The sequence below is a fragment of the Gymnoscopelus microlampas genome (assembly GCF_963454915.1).
Source record: "Gymnoscopelus microlampas genome assembly, chromosome: 23".
In the NCBI taxonomy this organism is placed as follows: domain Eukaryota; kingdom Metazoa; phylum Chordata; class Actinopteri; order Myctophiformes; family Myctophidae; genus Gymnoscopelus; species Gymnoscopelus microlampas.
The window spans coordinates 27,589,967-27,613,940 of NC_139960.1; the positions used below are offsets into that span (position 1 = coordinate 27,589,967).

General features: G+C 41.7%; 1 protein-coding gene across 1 annotated transcript in view; it reads left to right on the plus strand.

Moving 5' to 3' along the window:
- The first annotated feature begins 539 nt into the window (after positions 1 to 539).
- The window catches only part of LOC311040288 (membrane-associated guanylate kinase, WW and PDZ domain-containing protein 2-like), a 323,523-nt gene continuing 300,088 nt past the window's right edge, over positions 540 to 23,974 (plus strand). Inside the window, exon 1 of the mRNA XM_084050480.1 lies at positions 540 to 1,032. Coding sequence (XP_083906606.1) covers positions 699 to 1,032 — 334 coding nt within the window. The 5' untranslated portion in view covers positions 540 to 698. The remainder of the gene's footprint in view (positions 1,033 to 23,974) is intronic.

Sequence of the window (23,974 nt, forward strand, 5' to 3'; positions counted from 1 at the left end):
TAAAACTCTCCCAACTCTCCCAAGACGAACTGCTCCTGGAGGTCAACGATACGCCGGTGGCCGGACTGACCACCCGGGAAGTGCTCCTCAGAAAAAGGGTTGCTAGAGTTCAAGTGGTTAAGGTTAAAAAAAAAAAATCATATCACACAAAGAGGGTTAGGGAGCTAGGGAGAAGCATTAATACTTTTACTCAAGTAAAAAAAAAAGTGAGTACTTCTTCCACACCACTGTCTGTTGGCATGTCAGTGGAAATACCAGTAGCTTTCTTTTTTTTTTTTCCTCCATGGAAAGCAGGGTTTTCCCAAACCTTCTCTCCTCCTTCTCTTCCACTTCCAGCCTTCACATCCGGGTCAGTTGAGTTTTGCTGGAACAGAGTTGGAGCAGCTCTCTCACTGAGTAACAGCAACGCAGGGCTGATCCAGCTGCTGTGTGTGTGTGTGGGGTGTGTGTGTGTGTGTATGTATGTATGTATGTATGTGTGTGTGTGTGTGTGTGTGCTTGTTTGTGTGTGTCTGCTGCTGACATGGATAATACTGGCGTTTACTGTTAAAACAACCCCCAGAAAACCAGCTGTGGAGCCGAAACAGGCACCAACACCACCAGGACTATAAAGGCAAAAAAAAAACAACCCAAGGCAAAGACCCAAGTTTCCTCCTACTATGGCTTCCCTCGTGTGATGCTTCTTTTTTTCTCCAGCCATGTCCAAAAGCTTCAAGAAGAAGAACCACTGGACCAACAAAGTCCACGAGAATGTCCTCTGCAGGAGCGCGGAGTCCGGTGGGGAGCTGCTCGGGTTCGAGCTGGAGGGAGGCGCGGAGAACGGACAGTTCCCGTGGTTCATCGGAGGAGGAGGGGGGGTTGTTAATGTTGTTATGGGGGGGAATAAAGTGGTCAATAGAAACGGCAAACTCTCCCAAGACGAACTGCTCCTGGAGGTCAACGATACGCCGGTGGCCGGACTGACCACCCGGGACGTGCACGCGGTGGTCCGCCACTGCAAGGACCCCGTCCGGCTCAAGTGTGTGAAACAAGGTGAGATCTTGAGTAACCTCGCATCACCAGTCTTTCCACCTAGATCTTGAGTTGTTTGGTAGCTCCCGGTAGCTGTTTGGAAGGAGTTCTCCTTAATAGCAGATGATCTACAAGCTCACAACGCGTCGCGATGCGACGCGTTGTGAGCTTGTAGATCGGCTATTAAGGAGAACTCCTTCTAACGCTATGGACCCAGAGCTAGCTGTAGAATACAACTCTCGTAAGACGTATTTATTTATGATTCTGACGTTTTCAATCTACGAGAGTTGTAGGGTTCACGCCCCATGGAGACATGGACTTTCAGCACTATACCCCGTAGACACTCCAAACATGTACACATTGAAAATGAAGGTGCTTACCCCCAAGCCCCAAATGTTAACTGTCTCTACGTGGCAGTAGTTTAATGTAATAATCCATATCCTTCAATAAAGAAGTGTTTTAATGCCGTCTGTGGCCCATTCTGTTGGAAGTTCCCAATGGGCGGTAGTGACGCGCCCATCTGGTGAAACCCGGAATTACACTCAATGTAAACAGGAAGTAAACGAGGGTGGAAAAAAATGGCGTTCGGCCACAGACGGCATTAAAACACTTCTTTATGGAAAGATATGTATTATTACATTAAACTACTACCCCGTAGCGAGAGTTAACATTTGGTGCGTGGGAATAAGCACCGTTATTTTCAATTTGTACATGTTTCGAGTGTCTACGGGGTATAGTGCAGAAGTCCCCGTCTCCATGGGGCGTGAACCCTACAACTCTCGTAGATTGAAGACGTCAGAATCTTAAATACGTCTACGAGAGTTGTATTCTACAGCTAGCTCTGGTCCAATGAACGCTATATGGACCACCAGAGCTTATGTTGTTTTGGATCGTCTCGAAATGCAAAGAGAGAGGCGCCTCTTTTGCTTTTTGTTGCAGCGACTTCATAAAACACTCTTTTGTGTGAAAGCAGATATTGATGCGCTGCTTGACAGACAGCATTGAAAATACTGTGAGCTTGTAGATCGGCTATTTTCAAATAGCCTATGTATAACATAGGGCTAAAGTGGTTAATGTATGTTTCATAATATCATAATTTATATCTGAAAAGTAACTAGTAGTAACTATAAAGTTTTCAAATAATTGTAGTGGAGTAAAAGTACAAGACAGCGTCGCTATTGTCTTTTCTGTGCAGTGGGAAAAGTATTCGCATGTTTTACTTTAAGTAAAAGTATCACTGCAAATTTGTAGAATTTACAAGTTACAAGTAAAAGTCCGGAATTCAAAATGTACTTGAGTAAACGTACAAAAGTGTTGGTATCAAAATGTACTTAAAAGTACCAAAAGTCAAAGTACTGAAATGTTTGGAAATAGCCTGTGTATAAAATAGGGCTGAAGTGGTTAATGTATGTTTTATAATATGATCATTTATCTGCAAAGTAACTAGTAACTAACTGTTGTAAAAGTACAATATTTGCCCCTGAGATTTGGAGTTGATAGATTGAATACTTTATTAATAGTTTGCAAAAAAAAGCACAAAGTACAGTTCTATACAAAAAGATGCTAAAAGGAGGTTTAAACCCATAAAAGCAGTATGGCTTGTTTCCATTGGGCTCCTGTACAGTAGAAGTAAAAGTATTGAAAATTGGAAATACTCCAGTAAAGTAAAAATACCTCAAAACTGTACTTATAAGTGTAGTACTTGAGTAAATGTAGTTGCTTTACACCAGTGGTCCGGGGACCACCAGTGGTCCTTGAGGGGGTTCCAGGTGGTCCCCAGCTAAATGATATTTAGGAACCAAATGGACCCTTATCATAAGGGTCTTATGTGCCTGTAACTGTCTCAGAGAGTGTACAAATGGAACCAAATGGACCCGTTACTCTGAGTTAGATTAACATTGATTTTACAATATAAATTGGGGTCCCAGAGATAGAAATGCCATTAGATGGGGGTCCGTAGCCCTAATGCACCTACTGTAATGTCAAACTGGGGGTCCTTGAAATGAAAATGGTTGAGAATCACTGCTATAAGTACAATTTTGACGTATTTGTACTTTACTTGAGTATTTACAATTTCCAATACTTTTACTTCTACTCCACTACATCTCGGACCCAAATATTGTACTGTTTTACTCCACTTCTATATACAAACATAACTAATTACTAAAGTTTTCAAATAAATGTACATTTATTTGAAAACTTTAGGTACTAGTTATTTTTGTATATAGATTATTATTACAAAACATACATTAACCACTTCAGCCCTAAATACAATGTGTCACGATGCGACGCATTGTGAGCTTGTAGATCTGCTATTTTCAAAAGATTTTTATACATTAGAAAACTTGAAATGGGACATTCTGCACAATGAGTGCTTTTACTTTTGGCACTTTAAGTGCATTTTTATACCACTAATACGTTTGTACGTTTACGCAAGTACATTTTCAATTCTGGACTTTTACTTGTAACAGAGTATTTCTACATTGCAGTATCGATACTTTTACTTAAGTAAAAAAATGTAGTACTTTTTACACTAGCTGTGTCTCTGGTGTTATTGTTGCTTTAAGGGGGTGTGTTATGTTTGAGGGTAAATTCACAACATGCCAAAGTTAGGGTTTGCAAAGAGACAACCCATGTCCCCAACACGTTGTTTACAAATAGATAAATGGTTTTCAGATATTCCTTGGGCTACACTTAGTGGTCCCGAGTTGTTTTTACTATAGCTTGAACGCAGTGTTGCCATGTTTTGTGAGAGAAATAAGCAACCAGGTCTAGGAAAACAAGCCCAACAAGCCCAAAAAACACTCGCCCCAAAACACGCTCACCCCGGCGCAAATCCTGCGACCTCGGAACGGTCGCCACCTCAAAAACTCTTGCAATATTTTTTTTAATATATCTTTTGAAACATTCTAACAACACAAATGCTCCCTGGGCACACAACATTTTCATGAAAACATTTGAGAACCACTGGTCTAAATAATAATTTAAAAAAAATGGAAGCAAGCCTAAATAAGCAAGTACACGTTAGAAACAAGCCCAAGAAATACCAATTTTTACAAGCAACTTTTTCAACAAGAAAAAGAAGACCAAAGTCGCTTATAATGAGCCGACATGGCAACACTGTTTTTTGCTAGCTTGAATGGTGTCAGAATGTGGGTGTGGCATCCAGTTGTAGCCTATGGGCTTTTGTGGTTGCAAGTTTGTTTACTTTTTGGTGGAAAGGATTCCGCCACATTTTGCAGTTGTTAATCTTCTCCAAAAGTGTTTGATTTTGAAAGCCAGGAGGAAATTAAGGTTACGTCTATCGACTAGCTAATTTGTACAGCCTTAGGTGGACAGAATCGTATTTTTCATTCTTGCCACCCCAGCACATTGGATTGCATATGCATGCTGCTTTGGTTTCACCAGGCACTTCATGAGCCGCCAAGGCTTGGGCTGTCGGAGGAATCCAAGATTCTTGGAAAATATTAAAATGTAATATCAAATGTCAAGCGCTGGAGTGAAAAGGAAATATTTCAGTGTGACTGTGATTCTGTGAGAGGCATAAGTAAACAGTGAACACTACTAGTGATTTTTAAATGAAACCTTTCGTTTCAAGCCATGCCTTTTTTAAAGCTTCTCAAGTGTGACCTTTTGCCCCCCCCCCCCACACACACACACACACACACCAGTGTTGATTTTGACAGCACATTTTGATTTAGTTTTAGTGATAGTCTTTTGTGTACAATTTAATTCAGTTTTAGTCATATTTTAGTCCTCTGAAATGTTTTAGTTTTTGTCTTGTTTCGTCGACTAAATACCATAAGATTATAGTCGACTAAATCTACAGTTGATTTAGTCGACTAAAATGTATGTTGGCGGTGCCTTGATGGCGTCGTAATGGCTGATTTTACACTTGGTTGCATGCTGAAAATAGCCGATCTACAAGCTCACGACGCGTTGTGAGCTTGTAGATCTGCTATTTTCAGAGCGCAACACCCGAGCGCAACCAAACATAAAATGACTTGTCTTTCAGTTCTACTGGATCTCTTCTCCACTAGATCCCTCCATAACATCTTAGTCTAGTTTTCATTTGTTGAAAAAATTGTCATTATATGTAGTCCTAGTTTTAGTCATTGTAGCTTAGTTTTTATTTATTTTTGATTTTGTTTTCGTCAGTGGAAAAAAGTAGTCGACAAACATTTTTCGTCATAGTTTTAGTCGACAAAATCAACACTGACACAAACACACACACACACACACACACACACACACACACACACACACACACACACACACACACACACAGCTCTCGATTTGGGGTGAAAAATCCTGTAAAAAACCCTATAAGAAGCTTTGAATCAAATCCTTGGAGTGTGCACGTGCGCCATTCCATGTGAGATCCTGTATATCTCACACCAAATATCTATTCAAAGTACAGCAAGGCTTATACAAACAACCTTTTATATCTTGACTTGATAAGTGATAGATTGTATAGGCCGTTGGTTCCCAAAGTGGCGTCCGGGGATGTTCCAGGGGGTCCCCAGCAAAATGTGTCAAATATAGTGTCTCAATAATTTGAACCACTTTAACCTTTTTATACTTTGGGCTATTCAAAAATAGCAGATCTACAAGCTCATAGCGCGGCACCGAGTGCCGCGCTATGAGCTTGTAGATCTGCTATTTTTGAAAAATCGCGAAAATGTGTGCAAACCTTTCGTATATATATATTTTTTTTCTTTAAAGATATTTTTTGGGGCTTTTTCTGCCTTTATTGATAGGATAGTAGGCTGACAGGAAATGGGGAGAGAGATGGGGGGATGACATACAGCAAAGGTATTCGCCTGGACCGCTAGGCCAGCGGACGCCCCCCCGTATATATATTTTTTAAAGCGAACATTTTGTAACTCAAATATTTGCTTCTGGGGGTCCCTGGAACAAAATGTTTTGAGATGGGGGTCCGTGACCAAATACATATCATTTTGGGGGTCCTTGACATGAAAAAGTTTGAGAACCACTGATATAGACGCCCCACCCCCCCCTCCCCTCCCAATGTATTTGTTGCCATGCCAACTCCGCCTTGTGTACTGGCGGTCTCTGTCACTGCCAAACCTGTGCTGTTGGCTTGGGGAGGGTGAAGAGAGACAGCCACATTCCTTCTCCGATACACATCAGCCTCTTCTTTTCAAGAGTTTCTCCAGGAGACACTTGAATTGAACCGAATTGAATACCCTCTGGCCCTCTCCCTGCTAAACAGGCACCTGACCACCTGACCGACCAGTCGTGTAGTTGCAGCGACAACTACACCAGTGGTCCTCAAACTTTTTCATGTCAAGGACCCCCAAATTGACACCTGTTAGCCCGCGGACCCCCATTTGAAAAGATATGCCAGGGACCCCCCATAAGAGAAGATTTTTACAGCTCTAGCAGTGATTCTCAACCATTTTAATTTCAAGGACCCCCAGTTCGATATGCATTAGGCTACGGACCCCCATTTAATGGCATTTCTATCTCTGGGACCCCAATTTTTATTATAAAATCAATGTTAATTTAACTCTGAGAGTGAACAATTGGAACCAAATGGACCCTTACGGGTCCATTTGGTTCCAATTGTACACTCTCAGAGTTACAGACCCATAAGGGTTCATTTGGTTCCATTTGTACACTCTCAGAGTTACAGACCCATAAGTGTTCATTTGGTTCCATTTGTACACTCTCAGAGTTACAGACCCATAAGGGTCCATTTGTTTCATTTGTACACTCTCAGAGTTACAGACCCATAAGGGTTCATTTGGTTCCTAACTATCTATCATTTAGCTGGGGACCCCCTGGAACTCCCTCAAGGACCCCTAGGGGTCCCCGGACCCCACTTTGAGAACCACTGAACTACACCAATAGTTCACGCCAGTTTCCACCGCCATTTAGGTTAATTGGAGCGCCTGGCACTAGCCGTGGGCGGCACCTCTGTCGGGAATCGAACCTAGTGGGAGAGAGAGTTTTGTCCTCTTCACCACCCGGCCGGGACACCTTGATTGCATAGATTGGATGAGCGCTAATTAATGAGTCTTGCCGGTTTTGCCAGGGCATCTTCCCCCTGCCTGCAGATGTCTAAGACAGGATGTCTAATGATGAGATGTGTTGTTTAGCAGAAAGTCATTCTGTAGACACAGCCCCTGCAGAAACATCCAAGTGTTTTTTTTTATTGGAATGATTTGTCCATGATTTAACCCATTAAGACCGCATCTGTGTCATTTTAAGATGTCTTTGGCTATTCAAAAAATAGCAGATCTGCTATTTTTTGAAAAATCATGAAAATGTGTGTATACTGTATCTTTGAAAATATATTTTTTTAAGCGAGCATTTGTAACTCAAATCTTTGCTTCTGGGGGTCCCTGGAACAACATATTTTACAAATATTTGCTTTAAAAAATATATATTCAAAGATTTCCCCCCAAAAATCTTGATTTTACAAAAACAAAAATAGAGTGCTGTGCTATGAGCTTGTAGATCTGCTATTTTTTTTTTTATTGTGAAGCTTGTACGCGAAGCTTGTAAATTTTTTAATAGCCAAAGAAATAAAAAAGTGACACACAGATGCGCTCCCGGTCTTAATTAGTGAAAGACTTAGGAGGAAACAATTAATGTCATCTTTTGAGGCCTGAACACTACGCGACCCCTGCTTTCCCACCGGAGCGTAGTAACTTCAACTTGGCGACTTCACTGCAGTAGCCTTCATAAATGATATTTGTACTTAGGCTGTCGTAAAAGTTTATGTTTAGCAAAACAAAAGTAGTTGTATTAGTTGTGAATTAGCAAACTAGACATTTAGACTGGCGAATGACTTCTCCTCATAAGCGCTAATGCGCGCAACTGTTTTCGCCAGGTTTTATTTCGGTTGTTTCTCATAAGCGTGCGTCCGTTGTCCTTCAACAACACAGCCGTCTGCCAAAGCCCGGAAGCAAAAGCGGGTGTGCGAACACTACATACACAGTTGCTAATGTTTAGCCTTTAGAAAAGACGCCACTTGTTGACCTGCAAAGTGATTGGAAAACTATTGTAATGAGGCTGTATGTCACTCTTTCTACAATGACTCATCTGCTAATAAGCCATGTATATGTTTACTACTGAGCTAAAAGAGCATGTCCGCTTTTTCAAGGGAGAATACAAATTTTGACTTAGAGGTAGTAGTACCTTTGTCAACCAGTAGTGGTCAAACCAGACCACAGGATTTCTCAATAGAAGAGCAGGAAGACCAAATACAACCACTGCATTTGATTCACTAAAAAAAAAGTTACATAGTGTAGCTTTAACCCATTAAGACCTGGAACTGTCATTTTTAGATTTGAGCTAAAAAGCATTATTTTACACTTTGGGCTATTCAAAAATAGCAGATATACAAGCTCATAGCGCGGCACCGAGTGCCGCGCTATGAGCTTGTAGATCTGCTATTTTTGAAAAATCGTGACAATGTGTGCAAATCTTTGAATATATATATATATTTTTAAAGCGAACATTTTTAACTCAAATTTTTAGCTTCTGGGGGTCCCTGGAACAACCTATTTTGATGGGGGTCCGCGGCCAAATACATATAATTTTGGCGGTCCTTGACATGAAAAAGATTGAGCACCACTGATATAGAAACATACGTTTTTTTCAGAAAACTGCTGAGATTTAGGAGACATGTAGAATCGGCTTCAGGTCTCAATGGGTTAAGTGCCAGCTATCACACTAAACCACAATTAACGATTTAATGAGGTATACTTAATATCCCTCATTTCAGCATCAACAAACCATGCATCTTCCTTAATGGTAATTAGACTAGATCTTTTCTCTCTTTTTGCCTCAAGCTAATGAACAGTGCTGCTACTGACCACTAGTTCACATGCACAGTGGATCTCCAAGGAGGCAGAGAATACAGACACAATAGTCTCTTTTCCATGGACGCACTGCTTCAATAATGTAATGACTTGAACCAATAGCACTTTTGCACTGTCTTTCTTATCTGTGATGATAACTTTCATTATGGCAATTTATGTAATTAAAAGGTCTGTGCCACAATTTGCACGCTTTTATCATTTTCCCCTTAAGATACTGTGTGAACTTTGAAACTGTGATGAAGATGAAGTGTACTTACAAATTCCATTTCCTATTCACTGTAATGTGGCCTACATTTTTCATGACGAAATACAAATGTCCCGTCATCTCACACACACACACACACACACACACACACGCACACGCACACGCACACGCACACGCACCAGGTCTTTTATTAGTCCCTGGGGTAAGGATTAGACGAGATGGCCCTCCGGCAATCAACTGCCGCCCTGCAGGACATAATTAGAATCTCCGCAACACACACTAAACTGGGACATTACAGAAACATAGGGTACAATTACAGTCACAGATAGTACGCCCCACTGGATTACAGTGAATGCTCACTGGAGGAAGACACGAGGGATGTAGCGTGAGGGAATGACCGGTGGACTCGCTGTTTGTTGTTTGTGTGCGGGTCGCCGTGTGGCCATACTGTGGCGTCAGCACCAGCTAAACGACATGTCTTTGTCAACTTGCTTTTGTAAAAGGATTTGTGTGGAAGGATAAACATGTTCTCTCTCATTCTCTCTCTGTATCGCACACACACACTTAAGAGACTCTCTCAGACAAAGACAAATATGCATATACCCAAACACTCAAGTTTCCCGATCTCAACTTAAGGCTTAATGTGGACACATCGCTGAAGACTTGGCGTTGCATGTTTTCAGAGTGAGAGACTCTTTACCTGTGCTCTGATAGGAGAGAGAGAGAGAGAGAGAGAGAGAGAACCGGCCTATACTACTGATTGAGACTCCCTCGGAGGCACCGCGCGCGCGGCGCCGGTAAGAGTAGACATTTCCAGGTCAGCCAGAGGCATTTTTGACGTGCTCGCCGCGCACACACACACACACACACACACACACACACACACACACACACACACACACACACACACAGCCCTGTCTGCCTGTCTGTCGAGGGGGAAGTCATTATGCTGCCCGGGCGCAGGGAGTTGTAACGAGACAGAGGCAGGCTCACAGCCATGACAGTACCTTCCCAACCAAGAGGAAAACCTTGCTGTATGGTTAGTTTTTATTTTGCGCTTTTTAAGCAAGTGAGCCACGCACTATTTCCTCCACTTATTTTGACAGGGGGAATTAGATGGGCTGGTGGATGCCAGTCTGGAGAACAGACTGCGGTGTGTCTGGTACGGGGGGGGGGGGGGGGGGGGGGGGGGGCGCGGGCGCTTGTCTTTATTAGCTCTTCTAACTTGAAACCCCCACAACACAGCCTGGTGAATGTTGATGGTCCTCTGAAGGACATGTTGAGGATACGCTAACTCTTTCGCGCGCTGTCGCGCATACACAACATGCCCCACCGGTGTCAAAACATCCCTTCCAGAACCTTCCTGCTCGATGGGCATACACCGCTACACAGCACGACTACAATGTAAAACGCATCCCCAGAATAAACACGGAGACACAGTACTGTATATATTTCACGGGGTGGGTGAGTTTACCGCCTCGCGGCTGTTCGTGCGGTATAGCTGGAGGCTGTCTTTTGCCAAGTAAACGCGTAGTAGGATGACTTAAGCTCATGTTGTCGACATACTGTTAAGTAGGCTATCCAGTCCAGTCCGGCAGAGAGACAACCAATATATTATCACTCTGGCTTTAACCCCTTAAGACCGGGAACGCGTCTGTGTCATTTTAAGATTTCTTTGGCTATTCAAAAATAGCAGATATACAAGCTCATAGCTATGAGCTTGTAGATCTGCTATTTCTTTTTAAATTGTGAAAATGTGTTTAAATCTTTAGGTTGAATATATATATACTTTTTTAAAGCGAAAGTTTTTAACTCAAATCTTTTTACAAATTCACTCAAAAAAAAAACTCAAAATTTTACAAATGTCTTGTAAATCCTTATCGTTTTTTTTTTCCTAAAGTTTTTTTTCATTTTTTTTTACCTATGTTGCTCATTATTATTATCAATGGTTTTCAAACTTTTTGTGTCAAGGACCCCCAAAATAATATGTATTTGTCCGCGGACCCCCTCCCATCTAAAAATATTTTGTTCCTCCAGGGACACGATTTTTCTAAAAATAGCAGATCTACAAGCTCATAGCGCGGCACTCGGTGCCGCGCTATGAGCTTGTAGATCTGCTATTTTTGAATAGCCAAAGAAACCTTAAAATGACACACATGCGTTTCCTTCCTGGCCTTAAAGGGTTAATCCATTGAATCCGGGAAGGCATCTACAAATGTTCTTCTAAATCCTAACTCTTTCTGAAAAAAACCTATGTTGCTAAATATCAGTGGTGTTCAAACCTTTTTTCATGTCAGGGACCACCCAAAATTACATGTATTTGGCCACGGACCCCCATCTCAAAATATTAAGTTCCAGGGACCCCCTCATCTCAAAATATTAAGTTCCAGGAACCGCCCCAGAAGCAAAGATTTGAGTTACAAATGTTTGCTTTAAAGGTTTGCACAAACTTTCACGATTTTTCAAAAAATAGCAGATCTACAATCTGCCATTCTTGAATCGCAAAAGAAATCTTAAAACGACACACGGGTGCCTTCCCCGGACTGAGTGGGTTAATGGCCCATGTTGAAAGTAATTGAATGATGGATGTGTGCGCTGATGAGAGTGGACCGGTCACTAGTCTGGTGTGGGGGGGGTTAAAAAAGACGAGGAAAGACCCCCAGGCGAGATATGTGATATGAGAGTAATGTGGTGTCTGTCGACCGTCGGCCCTCGTTCGTCTTCATGATCTAGTCCCGATTCAGGGGGTTAAGTTGCCGCTAAGTGGCAAGTGGCGAGTGCAAGTTGTGCTGTTTATATGCAACACACACACACACACACACACACACACACGCACACGCACACGCACACGCACACGCACACGCACACGCACGCACACACACACACAGGTAGAACTAGAGCATATTAGCCTATGGCTTGCATCATACCTGTAAGGTATGATGCAAGCCGCATTCAATACGGGAAACGCATCTCTTGTCATTTTCAGATGTCATTGGGCTATTCAAAAAATAGCAGATATACAAGCTCATAGCGCGGCACCGAGTGCCGCGCTATGAGCTTGTAGATCTGCTATTTTATTTATGGTGAAGACGTGTGCAAATCTTTGACTATATATATTTTTTAAAGCAAACATTTGTAACTCAAATCTTTGCTTCCGGAGAGGGGGGGAGGTGTCCCTGGAACAAAACATTTTGAGATGGGGGGTCCGCGGCCAAATGCATATCTAAAATCTTTTTCTAAATCCTAACAGTATGTTGCTACATATCAGTGGTGCTCCCAACCTTTCCATGTCAAGGACCTCCAAAATGATATGTATTTGGTCGCGGACCCCCATCTCAAAACATGTTGTTCCAGGGACCCCCCAGAAGGACAGATCGGAGTTACAAATGTTCGCTTTAAAACATATAGGTAAATATATTCAAAGATTTGCACACATTTTCGACGATTTCTAAAAAAAAATGCCAAAGAAACCTTAAATATGACACAGATGCATTGCACTGTGTGTGTGTGTGTGTGTGTGTGTGCGTGTGTGTGTGCGTGCGTGCGGATTACCAACATGTCCCTTAGGGCTGCAGCAGCACTACTGCTGCCTTGCCGGCGCTCATGCTTGACTGAAGCTGAGAGGAGAGATATCTTGCTTTTTTTCCACCTCTATCTACTGCAAGGCTCACCTCTGGGTACGGGTAATGATGATAAAACACATGTAATGTAACCCTAATAATATCATTATCCACTATACTACTGTGGGACGTGGCAATGCTCCATAGGGTGTGTGTGTGTGTGTGTGTGTGTGTGTGTGTGTGTGTGTGTGTGTCATTGTATGTAGTATTTACATTAGTGCTGTGAAGTCTGTCATTCTATTCAGTGGTGTAAAGTAACTAAGTACGTGTACTTTTGTACTCAAGTACTCAAATACAAGTACAATTTTGAGGCATTTTTTACTTAAGTGGAGTGTTTCCAGTTTTCAGTACTTTTACTTATACTCCACTACATCTCGGACGCAAATATTGTACTTTTACTCCACTACAATTATTTGAAAACTTTAGTTACTAGTTACTTTGTAGATTTAGATTATTATTACAAAACGTACATTAACCACTTCAGCCCTATATACATTTTTGGCCATTTGAAAATAGCCGATCTACAAGCTCACAATGCGTCGCGATGCGACGCATTGTGAGCTTGTAGATCTGCTATTTTTTTAAATAGATATGTGACAGATCTACATCTTTAGGTCTCTTCACTGTACTGCACCTAGTAGTACACACACTCACCCAAAGAACCAGAACAGAGCCATTCAATTGCTCTGTTCTGGTTCTTTCACAACACATGTGCACATGCAGCCCACACATGCTGCCTATCCCTTTCTCAGTGTACAGTACTCGCTCAGGTGCATCTAACGAGTTGAATTAAATTAGCAGATGGCATTTTTTTCCTCAGCAAAGCTTGTTGCCCCCTCCTTAGGCAACACCAGTCAATCAGTCATTTACACTTACAGTGTCTTGGTGTGGAGAGACTGCCTTGCAGTTATAGTCAGGGGATATTAGCAGAATATTTTCCAATCTTGGAATAAATTCCTTACCGAAAGAAAAATTCACCAATGTGTTTGTAAAGGTGTCTAGTAACACATCTCACAAAGACTGAAATGCAGTCCCCCTAGGAGAATTTTTGACAGCTCCTTAAAGTTGGGGTACCCACCATAACCTTGGTTAAAAAAAAAATCAAAAAAAAAAAAATCAAAATTGAATTCTGTTTTAAGTAGCATGTGAGGTGTCAAACTAGGGTGTTTTTATGATTCTGAATCCATTGCAAGCATTTGTTTTGCACCAAAACCACTCCTTGGGCTAAAAACGGCCATGGCCATCCTTTTCCGGGTATACTTTTTGTGTAAAAAGCCCATTGAGATTGGGCCGTCTTTTTAATATCCCCTGACTATTATGTATATCCTCCTAATGAATCTGCAATCATTGCATGGCTATAATAAAAGCAGCCATTTATTTTTTAAAGTGTCTAATTATAGCATGATTATATGAGTGCAATGACTTCTCATCTTGATGTGAAATGCACACAAGCGTCAAGCGCTGCCTTTACTATCGATCACACAGGGTTCTTTTTTTTTGTTGGCTCTTGAAAGGCTACAGTATATTCCTGATTATAAAAGAATGTGACAGGTTATTCAATAAGAATACCTCCAGATGGCCCAACATATGCCATTCAAAGTAACTTTGAATCTACTCAGCGTGTTACGGCAATCTGGGCACCCTACTGTAAATGCCGAGGGTAATGCACTCGGATAGCGGCATCTAATTTCTGATTAACCCATTAAGACCGGGGAACGCATCTGTGTGTCATTTTTAGGTTCCTTTGGGCTATTCAAAAATAGCAGATCTACAAGCTCATAGCGCGGCACCGAGTGCCGCGCTATGAGCTCGTATATCTGCTATTTTTGTGCAAATCTTTGAATATATATATTTTTAAAGGAAGCATTTTTCACTTAAATCTTTGCTTCTGGGGGTCCCTATTGCAACATATTTTTAGATGGGGGTCCGCGGCCAAATACATATAATTTTGGGGGTCCTTGACATGAAAAGGTTTGAGAACCACTGATAATAGGAACATACGTTCAAAAAGAAAACTGTTAGGATTTAGAAGACATTTGTAGAATCCCCAGAAGCATTCGAGTTCAAAATGTTTGCGTAAAAAAAAATGATGTATTCAAAAGATTTGCGCAAACTTTCATGATTTTTTTCAAAAATAGCAGATCTACAAGCTCATATGAGCTTGTAGATCTGCTATTTTTGAATAGCCAAAGACATCTTAAAATGACCCGCGGATGCGTTTCCCGGTCTTAATGGGTTAACTGACTGATGTTGAGAGTGGGTAGAAAAACGCCCACACAGCATAATGCCTCCACACTCTTGTGGGTTTTAACAGCAGCACCATTCCTATCTACCACAGCTAAAATGTCTGACTGTCTGCATAATGATGTAGAAATAACAGCAAGAGAGGTTTTGTTGGCCTGAGTGTTTAACCCGTTAAAACCGGGAAAGCGTCTGTGTAACCACCTTAATTTATACTTTGTCTATTAAAAAATAGCAGATCTACATAGCGCGTCACTTCGTGCCGAGCTATGAGCTTGTAGATCTGCTATTTAAAAAAAATCGTGAACATTTTGGCAAATCTTTGAATATACATGCATACATTTTTTAAGCGAACATCTTTAACTCTTGAATCTCTAGAATCTTTGCTTCTAGGGGTCCCTGGATCAGAATATTTGGAGATCCAAAATCCAAATACATTATCATTTTGGGGGTCCTTGACATGAAAACATTTGAGAACCACTGATACAGAAACATACAGTAGTAAAATTGAATTAGAAGATATTTTGTAGAATCGGCCTTGGGTCTTAATTTAATGAGTTAAAGCTGATTAGCCAAATATTTAGCTTGTCCCCCTGATTGATTGAGATCTGGACATTGTGTTTGTCCCCCACTATTGTTGAGGCTCCATGGATGGCATTGTTGGTCCGTCCGTCCACCACTTACATACCCCACCAAACATACATCATCTCGAAAACTGCAAGCTGAATTAACACACACAATTAAATGTGTGCTTTCATAATGCCTGGAGGATGTATTCCATAGAATGTGTGACCCCATGGCCTTTCCTTTTGTGCCATACTTAGGTCAGATTCTACATTTAAATTGGCACACAATGAATATCAATATCTAATGGGCAGATTGCCATGACCCTTGCTGAGCACATTTATGCGTGTAGGAGGAGGTAGATCCCTGTTGACATTAGTGATCCCCATAGCCTTTCCTTCGGGGGTGTTAAACTGGCGGACCCAGCCAGTGAAGGGGTCGGTCCAATCCGATTCATGATCATTTATTATGATACATTTCTTTTAAAGGTTTTCTGTACTATCAAGTTGTTTTTTAAAGCTTAGATAAGGCATGCACATCTGTCATAGGCACTCACTTTCCATTGTTTTTTCTCTGGCTGCATTCTTCACATTCCAGTGGCTGTGACTCCCTTTAACTCTGGAGATGCAGGGGGGGGGGGGCAGGGGGGACGAGACATCTACTGGAAATGCAACCGTTATGTTCTCTCTCTCTCTCACAGCCAACCGTAAGGTGTCATTTTTAGCAACGAGGACCTTTCTCACACAGTTTAGAAATTTTCAAAAGCTTGAGGGATGAAAGTCTTGAGAAACGCCAGCTATGAATGCGTGATTTCAAAAGGCTTTTCTCCAGTCAAAACAAGTCTTAACATTCTTTGCCACTAAGCATTGTACTGTTGACATCAAGCTATTATAGAAAGTATGTGGTTAGTTGAAGGAATTGGACGGTGTCCAACAACGCCAGAACAAGGAGAGGGGATCAAGTAGCCTCGAAAGTAACAGATTTGTGACCATTTGGGGTCATTAGTTCAAATTCCCAGTTGGCTGGGAACGTCTTACAAGTAGGTGTAAATGAGTAGGGTTTAGCCTATACCCCCGACTAGTGCCCTTGAGCAAGGCATTAAAGGACAACTTTGTTTTTTTTACAACCAAGGTTTATGTTTTAGCTTGTAATTAAAGTAAATACAAGATGATCGTTAAACAATTTTCTTGTACTGCTTTCTATAGTTTTAGCAATTTTCGCGATCTTTTTTTTACAGTGGGTGGGGGCATTCGGGCAGGTGGCTAAATATGTGTTTTTCTTTTACATTAACACGTCGATTTCTTTATTATTATTTACAGTAGCTCTTCCAGCCCCCAAAAAACTCACATCTGGCCATCAAAGACCACGGGACATTTTTTATTGTGTAAAAAAAAGACATTTAGTCTATATAGACATATTTAGGGGTTATTGTGCAAAATAATACTTTTAGCCACCTGCCCGAATCATGCCCCCGCCCACAGTAAAAAAAATATCGCGAACATTTCTAAAACTATAGAAAGCAGTAAATGAAAAAATGTCAACGCTCATCTTTTATTTACTTTAATTACAAGCTAAAACATAAACCTTGGTTGTAAAAAAAACAAAGTTGTCCTTTAAATCACACCATACCTATAGGGTAGGCCAGTGGTTTTCAACCTTTTTCATGCCAAGGACCCCTAAATTGATATGCATTTGGCCGCGGACCCCCATTTGAAAATGTTTTGTGCCAGGGACCCCCAGAAGCAAAGATATCAGTTAATTTTCGCTTTAAGAAATATAAATATTCAAAGATATGCACACCTTTTTCAAGGTTTTTCAAAAATAGCAGATCTACAAGCTCATAGCGCGGCACTCGGTGCCGCGCTATGAGCTTGTATATCTGCTATTTTTGAATAGCCAAAGCTAAGTGGTTAAAAGTGATTGTGACGCTATTAACTAATTTTGCTGGGGACCCCCTGGTACTCCCTCAAGGACCACTGGTGGTCCCCGGACCACTGGTTGAGAACCACTGGGGTTGCTGAACAACAATAAACATGCCTTTTTTTCTCCCACAACAAGGACTCCCTGCCCCGCGCGGGGGGGGGCAGGCTGTTCCTGACGCATAGTAGTGCTGCAAACTAAGGATGTTTTGGAATGTGTTGGACAGGCTGGGTTTAGGGAGCGGTCTATCTGTTTGACCTCATTAGTAGTGAGGGCGCGGGGGCCGTTCTATAGTCAGCGTTGCCAAGTGTGTGCCTCTCCTCCTCCTCTTGCAACTGGAAGAAATAGAAGGCTTTTTTTTTTGTATTGCTCTATAGAGAGAGGGAGGCTTGTGTGTGTGTCTGTCAGCGTGGTGTTCGTACGCAGATTAACCCGTTCGGACCTGTGTGTAATTTTTTTTTAGATTTCTTTGTGCTATTCAAAAATAGCAGAGCTACAAGCTCGTAGCGCGGCACCGAGTGCCGCGCTACGAGCTTGTAGCTCTGCTATTTTTGAAAAATCGTGAACATTTTTGCAAATCTTTTGAATATATATTGTTTTTTAAAACATGTTTTAACTCAAATCTTTGCTTCTGGGGGATTTTACAAATCTTCTAAATACAGTTAAAAAAAAACAACCTATGTTGCTATAATATCAAGTGGTTCTCAATTTTTTTTCATGACAAGGACCCCCAAAACACCATGTATTTATTTGACTGCGGACCCCCATCTCAAAATATTTTGTTCCAGGGACCCCCCCCAGATTCAATTAAAAATGTATAAATATATTCAAAGATTCGCACACATTTTCACGATTATTTTCCAGAAAAATAGCCCCAAAAAAAATGTCACACAGATGCGTTGCCGGTCTAAATGGGTTAATGCCTTTCAGTGCCGGTGTGTTGATACGGCCCCATAGCTGAGAAACACACACACACACAAAACAACTGTATCCGTGGCATACTAATGACATGTTGTAGAAGAGAGAGAGAGAGCGATGCAACGACAATGCCTCTGGGTTTACCGAGGCGTACTCAGGCGAGGCGCGCCATGTGTTAGCAAGAAATACAGCCGTGTCGGGTTCAGCTGAGGTCTCGTAAAGTATCGCCGGGTATAATAACCTCCCTCTCGCTCCCTCCACCTCAGTCACAGAGGTGGAGACACACAACTTCAATTCATTAACGGGCGCCTGTGCATGCACCTGTGTGTGTGTGAACCTGTGCATCTACTGTAGATGACACTTGACAGATCTATAAATATGTATTTATCAATCTGATAAAGATACATTTCATTTGTATGTGCTTGTTCATATTTGCTAGCCAGCCTGCCTCTTGTGTGTCAACACTATTAACCCTTTAAGACCTGAGGCCGCTTCTAAGAATTCTCTAAATCCTAACAGTTTTTTGAAAAAAATTTTAAAAAAAATGTTTTCACGATTTTTCAAAAATAGCAGATCTACAAGCTCATAGCGCGGCACTCGGTGCCGCGCTATGAGCTTGTATATCTGATATTTTTGAATAGCAAAAGAAATCTTAAGTGACACAGATGCGTTCCAGGTATTAATGGGTTAAGATAGCAGGTTCATCTCGGAATTGTTGACAGTGTTGAGGTCGCCGTGAACCTACAGTAGTTGCCAAGGAAACTAAGCAAGACGACAGCTGCCGCGATGACACAAGGCGTACATTCACCCTATGTGTATACGACTCAGTTCAAAACTTCAGAGGAATATATCTGGAACTTCACTCCAAGCTCTTCCGACGCTTATAAGATCTCTTCTCTGGAATAAATCCAAATATACATTTTAATAAGAAGTTTCATCTGTTTATTGATGTAATTCATTCACATACTGACAGATAGATATGGACCGGTATTTACTAGTGAAAAATAAAGTTATCAACATGCATATACTGTGCATACATACACCCCTACCTTGGTATACGCCATCAACTGAGGCCAGGTTTGCTATTTATTCACCACCACTTAAACGAGAGGTATTCAAAGGAGAGGGGAGTTTCAGACCATTTTATAGACATCTCAATGCCTCTAGTCTAGACAGCCATTGTATGACCACTCACTTTAACCCTTTAAGACCGGGAACGCATCTGTGTCATTTTAAGATTTCTTTGGCTCTATAAAAATAGCAGATATACAAGCTCATAGCGCGGCACCGAGTGCCGCGCTATGAGCTTGTATATCTGCTATTTTTTTTTATCGTGAAAATGTGTGCAAATCTTTAGTTTGAATATATATATAGCGAAAGTTTTTAACTCAAATCTTTGCTTCTGGGGATTTTACAAATGTCTTCTAAATCCTAACAGTTTTTTTTTTCCTAAAGTTTTTATTTTTTATATAAGTTGCCCCCAAAATAATATGTATTTGTCCGCGGACCCCCTCCCATCTAAAAATATTTTGTTCCAGGGACCCCCAGAAGCAAAGATTTGAGTTAAAAATGATTTGCACAAATTTTCAAGATTTTTCTAAAAAATCACACCCTGTGTGAAGGAAGCGGTGCCTTTGGGGCGGGGCGTAACTCATTTCAGTTCGTCCCTATTGGTGGTCTGAGTCCACTTACCAAATTTGTACTTGGTAGCATGCTGCAAACTGGAATAATGGCTGTTTAAAGCCCAGCCAATGGGCAGACAGAGGGGGCGGGGCTTAAGTAATTACAGTTTGTCCCTATTGGTGGTTTTAGTCCATGCACAAAATTTGTACTCCGTAGCATGCTGCGAACGTGAGTTATGGCTGTTTAAAGGCCAGCCAATGGGAAGACAGAGGGGGCGGGGCTTCAGCAATTCATGCTGGTCCCTATTGGTGGTCTAAGTCCACATACCAAATTTGGACTTGGTGGCATGCTGCAAACTGGAGTTATAGCTGTTTAAAATCCTGTGCCCTAAACGGGCGGACGGAGAGAACATACGCGGGGGGTCCCTGGACCCCGCTGTGATAACTTCAGAAATTCATGCTCGTTCCTATTGGTGGTGTAAGTCCACATACCAAATTAGGAGTTGGTGGCATGCTGCAAACTGGAGTTATAGCTGTTTTAAATCCCGTGCCCTAAACGGGCGGACGGACATAACATACGCGGGGGGTCCCTGGACCCCGCTTTGATAACTTCAGCAATTCATGCTCGTCCGTATTTGTGGTGTAAGTCCACATACCAAATGTGGACTTGGTGGCATGCTGCAAACTGGAGTTATAGCTGTTTAAAATCCTGTGCCCTAAACGGGCGGACGGACAGAACATACGCGGGGGGTCCCTGGACCCCTCTGTGATAACTTCAGAAATTCATGCTCGTCCCTATTGGTGGTGTAAGTCCACATACCAAATTAGGAGTTGGTGGCAGGCTTCAACCTGGAGTTATAGCTGTTTTAAATCCCGTGCCCTAAACGGGCGGACGGACAGAACATACGCGGGGGGTCCCTGGACCCCGCTGTGATAACTTCAGCAATTCATGCTCGTCCCTATTGGTGGTCTAAGTCCACATACCATATTTGGACTTGGTGGCATGCTGCAAACTGGAGTTATAGCTGTGTAAAATCCCGTGCTCATCATCCCGTGCTGATACGGACGGACGGACGGACATACGGACAAAGTCAAGTGTAGAGCGGTTGGCACCGCTAAAAATAGCAGATCTACAAGCTCATAGCGCGGCACTCGGTGCCGCGCTATGAGCTTGTGTATCTGCTATTTTTGAATAGCCAAAGAAATCTTAAAATGACACGCATGCGTTCCCTTCCCGGCCGTAAAGGGTTAAATGAATAGGGCACATTCATTGTGTACATGTCAGGTAAATGTAGGTAGGTGTAGGCCGAAAATTGGTTCTGACAATCTAGCCAGGGAACATAGAAATCTGGGCAACAGTATTCCAACAAAAGACGCAGTCATGATGACTCATTACATTGTCTATGAATATGTGTCAGCCTAAATGCAGTATTTAGCCTTTCAAAAGTACCGTGTCATTCAAATGATTTAATTCATTGAGTCATTCACAACGTTTTTGTATTCATAGTTGAATTTGAACAGTTTAATGGTGCGTTCACACGGGCAGATTAAAATATACAAAAATACACCGCATCTTTGTCGCTGTGTCGCTTTGTGTCCGTGTTGCTCAGCGCGGTCGTTGACGCCATCGAACGTGCGGACATCGGAGCTACAGCTGTAGCTTTGTTTCTTTGTATCAAAGTATATCAAAGGTGCTGTGTACAGCATCGTATATCTTAGACCCTTCAGAAAAACGTGGGCTAAAACTCTTGATTATGCGGGCTAAAACTCTTGATTATGCGGGCTAAAACTCTTGATTATGCGGGCTAAAACTCTTGATTATGCGGGCTAAAACTCTTGATTATGCGGGCTAAAACTCTTGATTATGCGGGCTAAAACTCTTGATTTTGCGAGGAAATATGCATTTTTTTGGCAATTTTATGCGGTGAATTTGCGGGAAGTTGCGAAATATGTGAAAAGTTGCGAAGCGCATATTATGGGATGCGCATATTATCCGATGGACATATTATGCGATGCGATTCGGCCTTTTTGAAAAAAACGATACCCCCGCATAATTATGCGCTATTTTTCTGATTATGCGGTAAATTCTGCGATCGCATAATCGCATTTTTCTGGAGGGTCTAATATCGTTTTCAATGTGTGTGATAATCTGAGTAGGCCGATATTCAGTGATATTCAGCCGATATCTCCATGGAGGCTATACCAAAAACCAAGCCAACATGTACTACTAACGTATCACACCAGTTTATTTTAATACATGAAAAGGCTTTTTTTGTATTGTATTTGTATTTGCTGAGCAGTCAGATCACCTGAGTAGTTGTAGGCCTAAATGTCTGGCATTTGTAACAAATGAAACCGCTTGTAAATCGGTTGAGAATTCAGCGAGATGTGATTATTTTCATGCCTCAAGAGACTTAACACGCACTAGCAGCTTATACCAGGACCAATATGGTGGAATAAGCATCAGCAGTCAGTGCAATCTCTACAGTCACTAGTTATTAACTATATAATATATACACGTTTTTAAGACCTGGAACGCATCTGTGTCATTTTTTTATTTGAGCTAAAAAAAGCATTATTTTACACTTTGGCTATTCAAAAATAGCAGATCTACAAGCTCATAGCGCGGCACCGAGTGCCGCGCCACGAGCTTGTAGCTCTGCTATTTTTGAACAATCTTGAAAATGTGTGCACACCTTTGAATTTATAATATTATTTTAAAGCGAACATTTTTAACTCAAACCTCTGGGGGTCCCTGGAACAAAATATTTTGAGATGGGGGGTCCAGCGGTCCGCGGCCAAATACATACCATTTTGGGGGTCCTTGACATGAAAAAGTTTGAGCACCACTGATATAGAAACATACGCTTTTCAGAATACTGTTGGGATTTAGAAGACATTTGTAGAATCGGCTTCAGGTCTTAATGGGTTAAAGTGACGGGCCTCTGATTTGGATCTGTCAGGGAGCCAGTTGTCTGATAGTGTGTTCCAATTTGTTTAGCATTTATGTTCCCCAAATGCAGGGCCTGCGTCCAGGCCCAGGGACACCTTTCGAGAAAAGAAGCATCCAATTAAACCTGGTGACCCAGATAAGTCTCTGGGCTTCAAATCAAAACGCTGCCCTTCTGTTCGAGACCATGATACAGAAGGCCAAATAAACAACACACACACACACACACACACACACACACACACACACACACACACACACACACACACACACACACACACACACACACACACACACACACACACACACACACACACACACACACACAGTTTATGTGTAGTACCGCTGTATGAAGTAGGGATGGCCAAATGGAGACATTTTATTAACCGATTACCGTTAGGCCTTAACGATTAATTAATCGATAACCGTCAAGAAAAAAAATATAGTTTTTTTTTAATGGCATTTTATTTCAAAGGGCCAAGTCTACACCGTTTGTTTTGTGTCTCCACCAGAACTCTGCAGCCGCACTGAGGCGCTCCAACACAAACAATACAAATACAAAGACGAGGAAAAAGAAGAATAAAGTGGAAGTTAAGTGGGATTGCAGGTGTAGACTTGCCCAAAAGACAATTAAAAACATTTTTGGCCCTTAAAAAACGATTACTTTTAATCGTTAGTATTAATTGGTTGGCGATTTAACGGCGGTTAACGGTTATCGGTTGGCCATCCCTAATATGAAGGCATCAGTGATACAACTCTATGAAAGAAACGGCTTCGATTAAAACACAGTGTACCTGGCAAGTCAAAGCACTGTCCATCTGACACAGTCTGTGTGAACTATTTTATTGCACGCATCATTTACTAGTATATTGAAAGACTAGCCTGTTTGGGATCAAATATAAAACCTCTATTTTATCTTTGCGCGATCACTGGAGCACCAGATCTATGAATGGTAGTGTCACCAAGTGGCTGCAGGGCTACAGTACGAGCCAGAACGTTGTAGCACTCAGTCACACATACAATAGAGCACTGGTTCCCAAACTATTTCAAATCAAGACCCAAAAGAG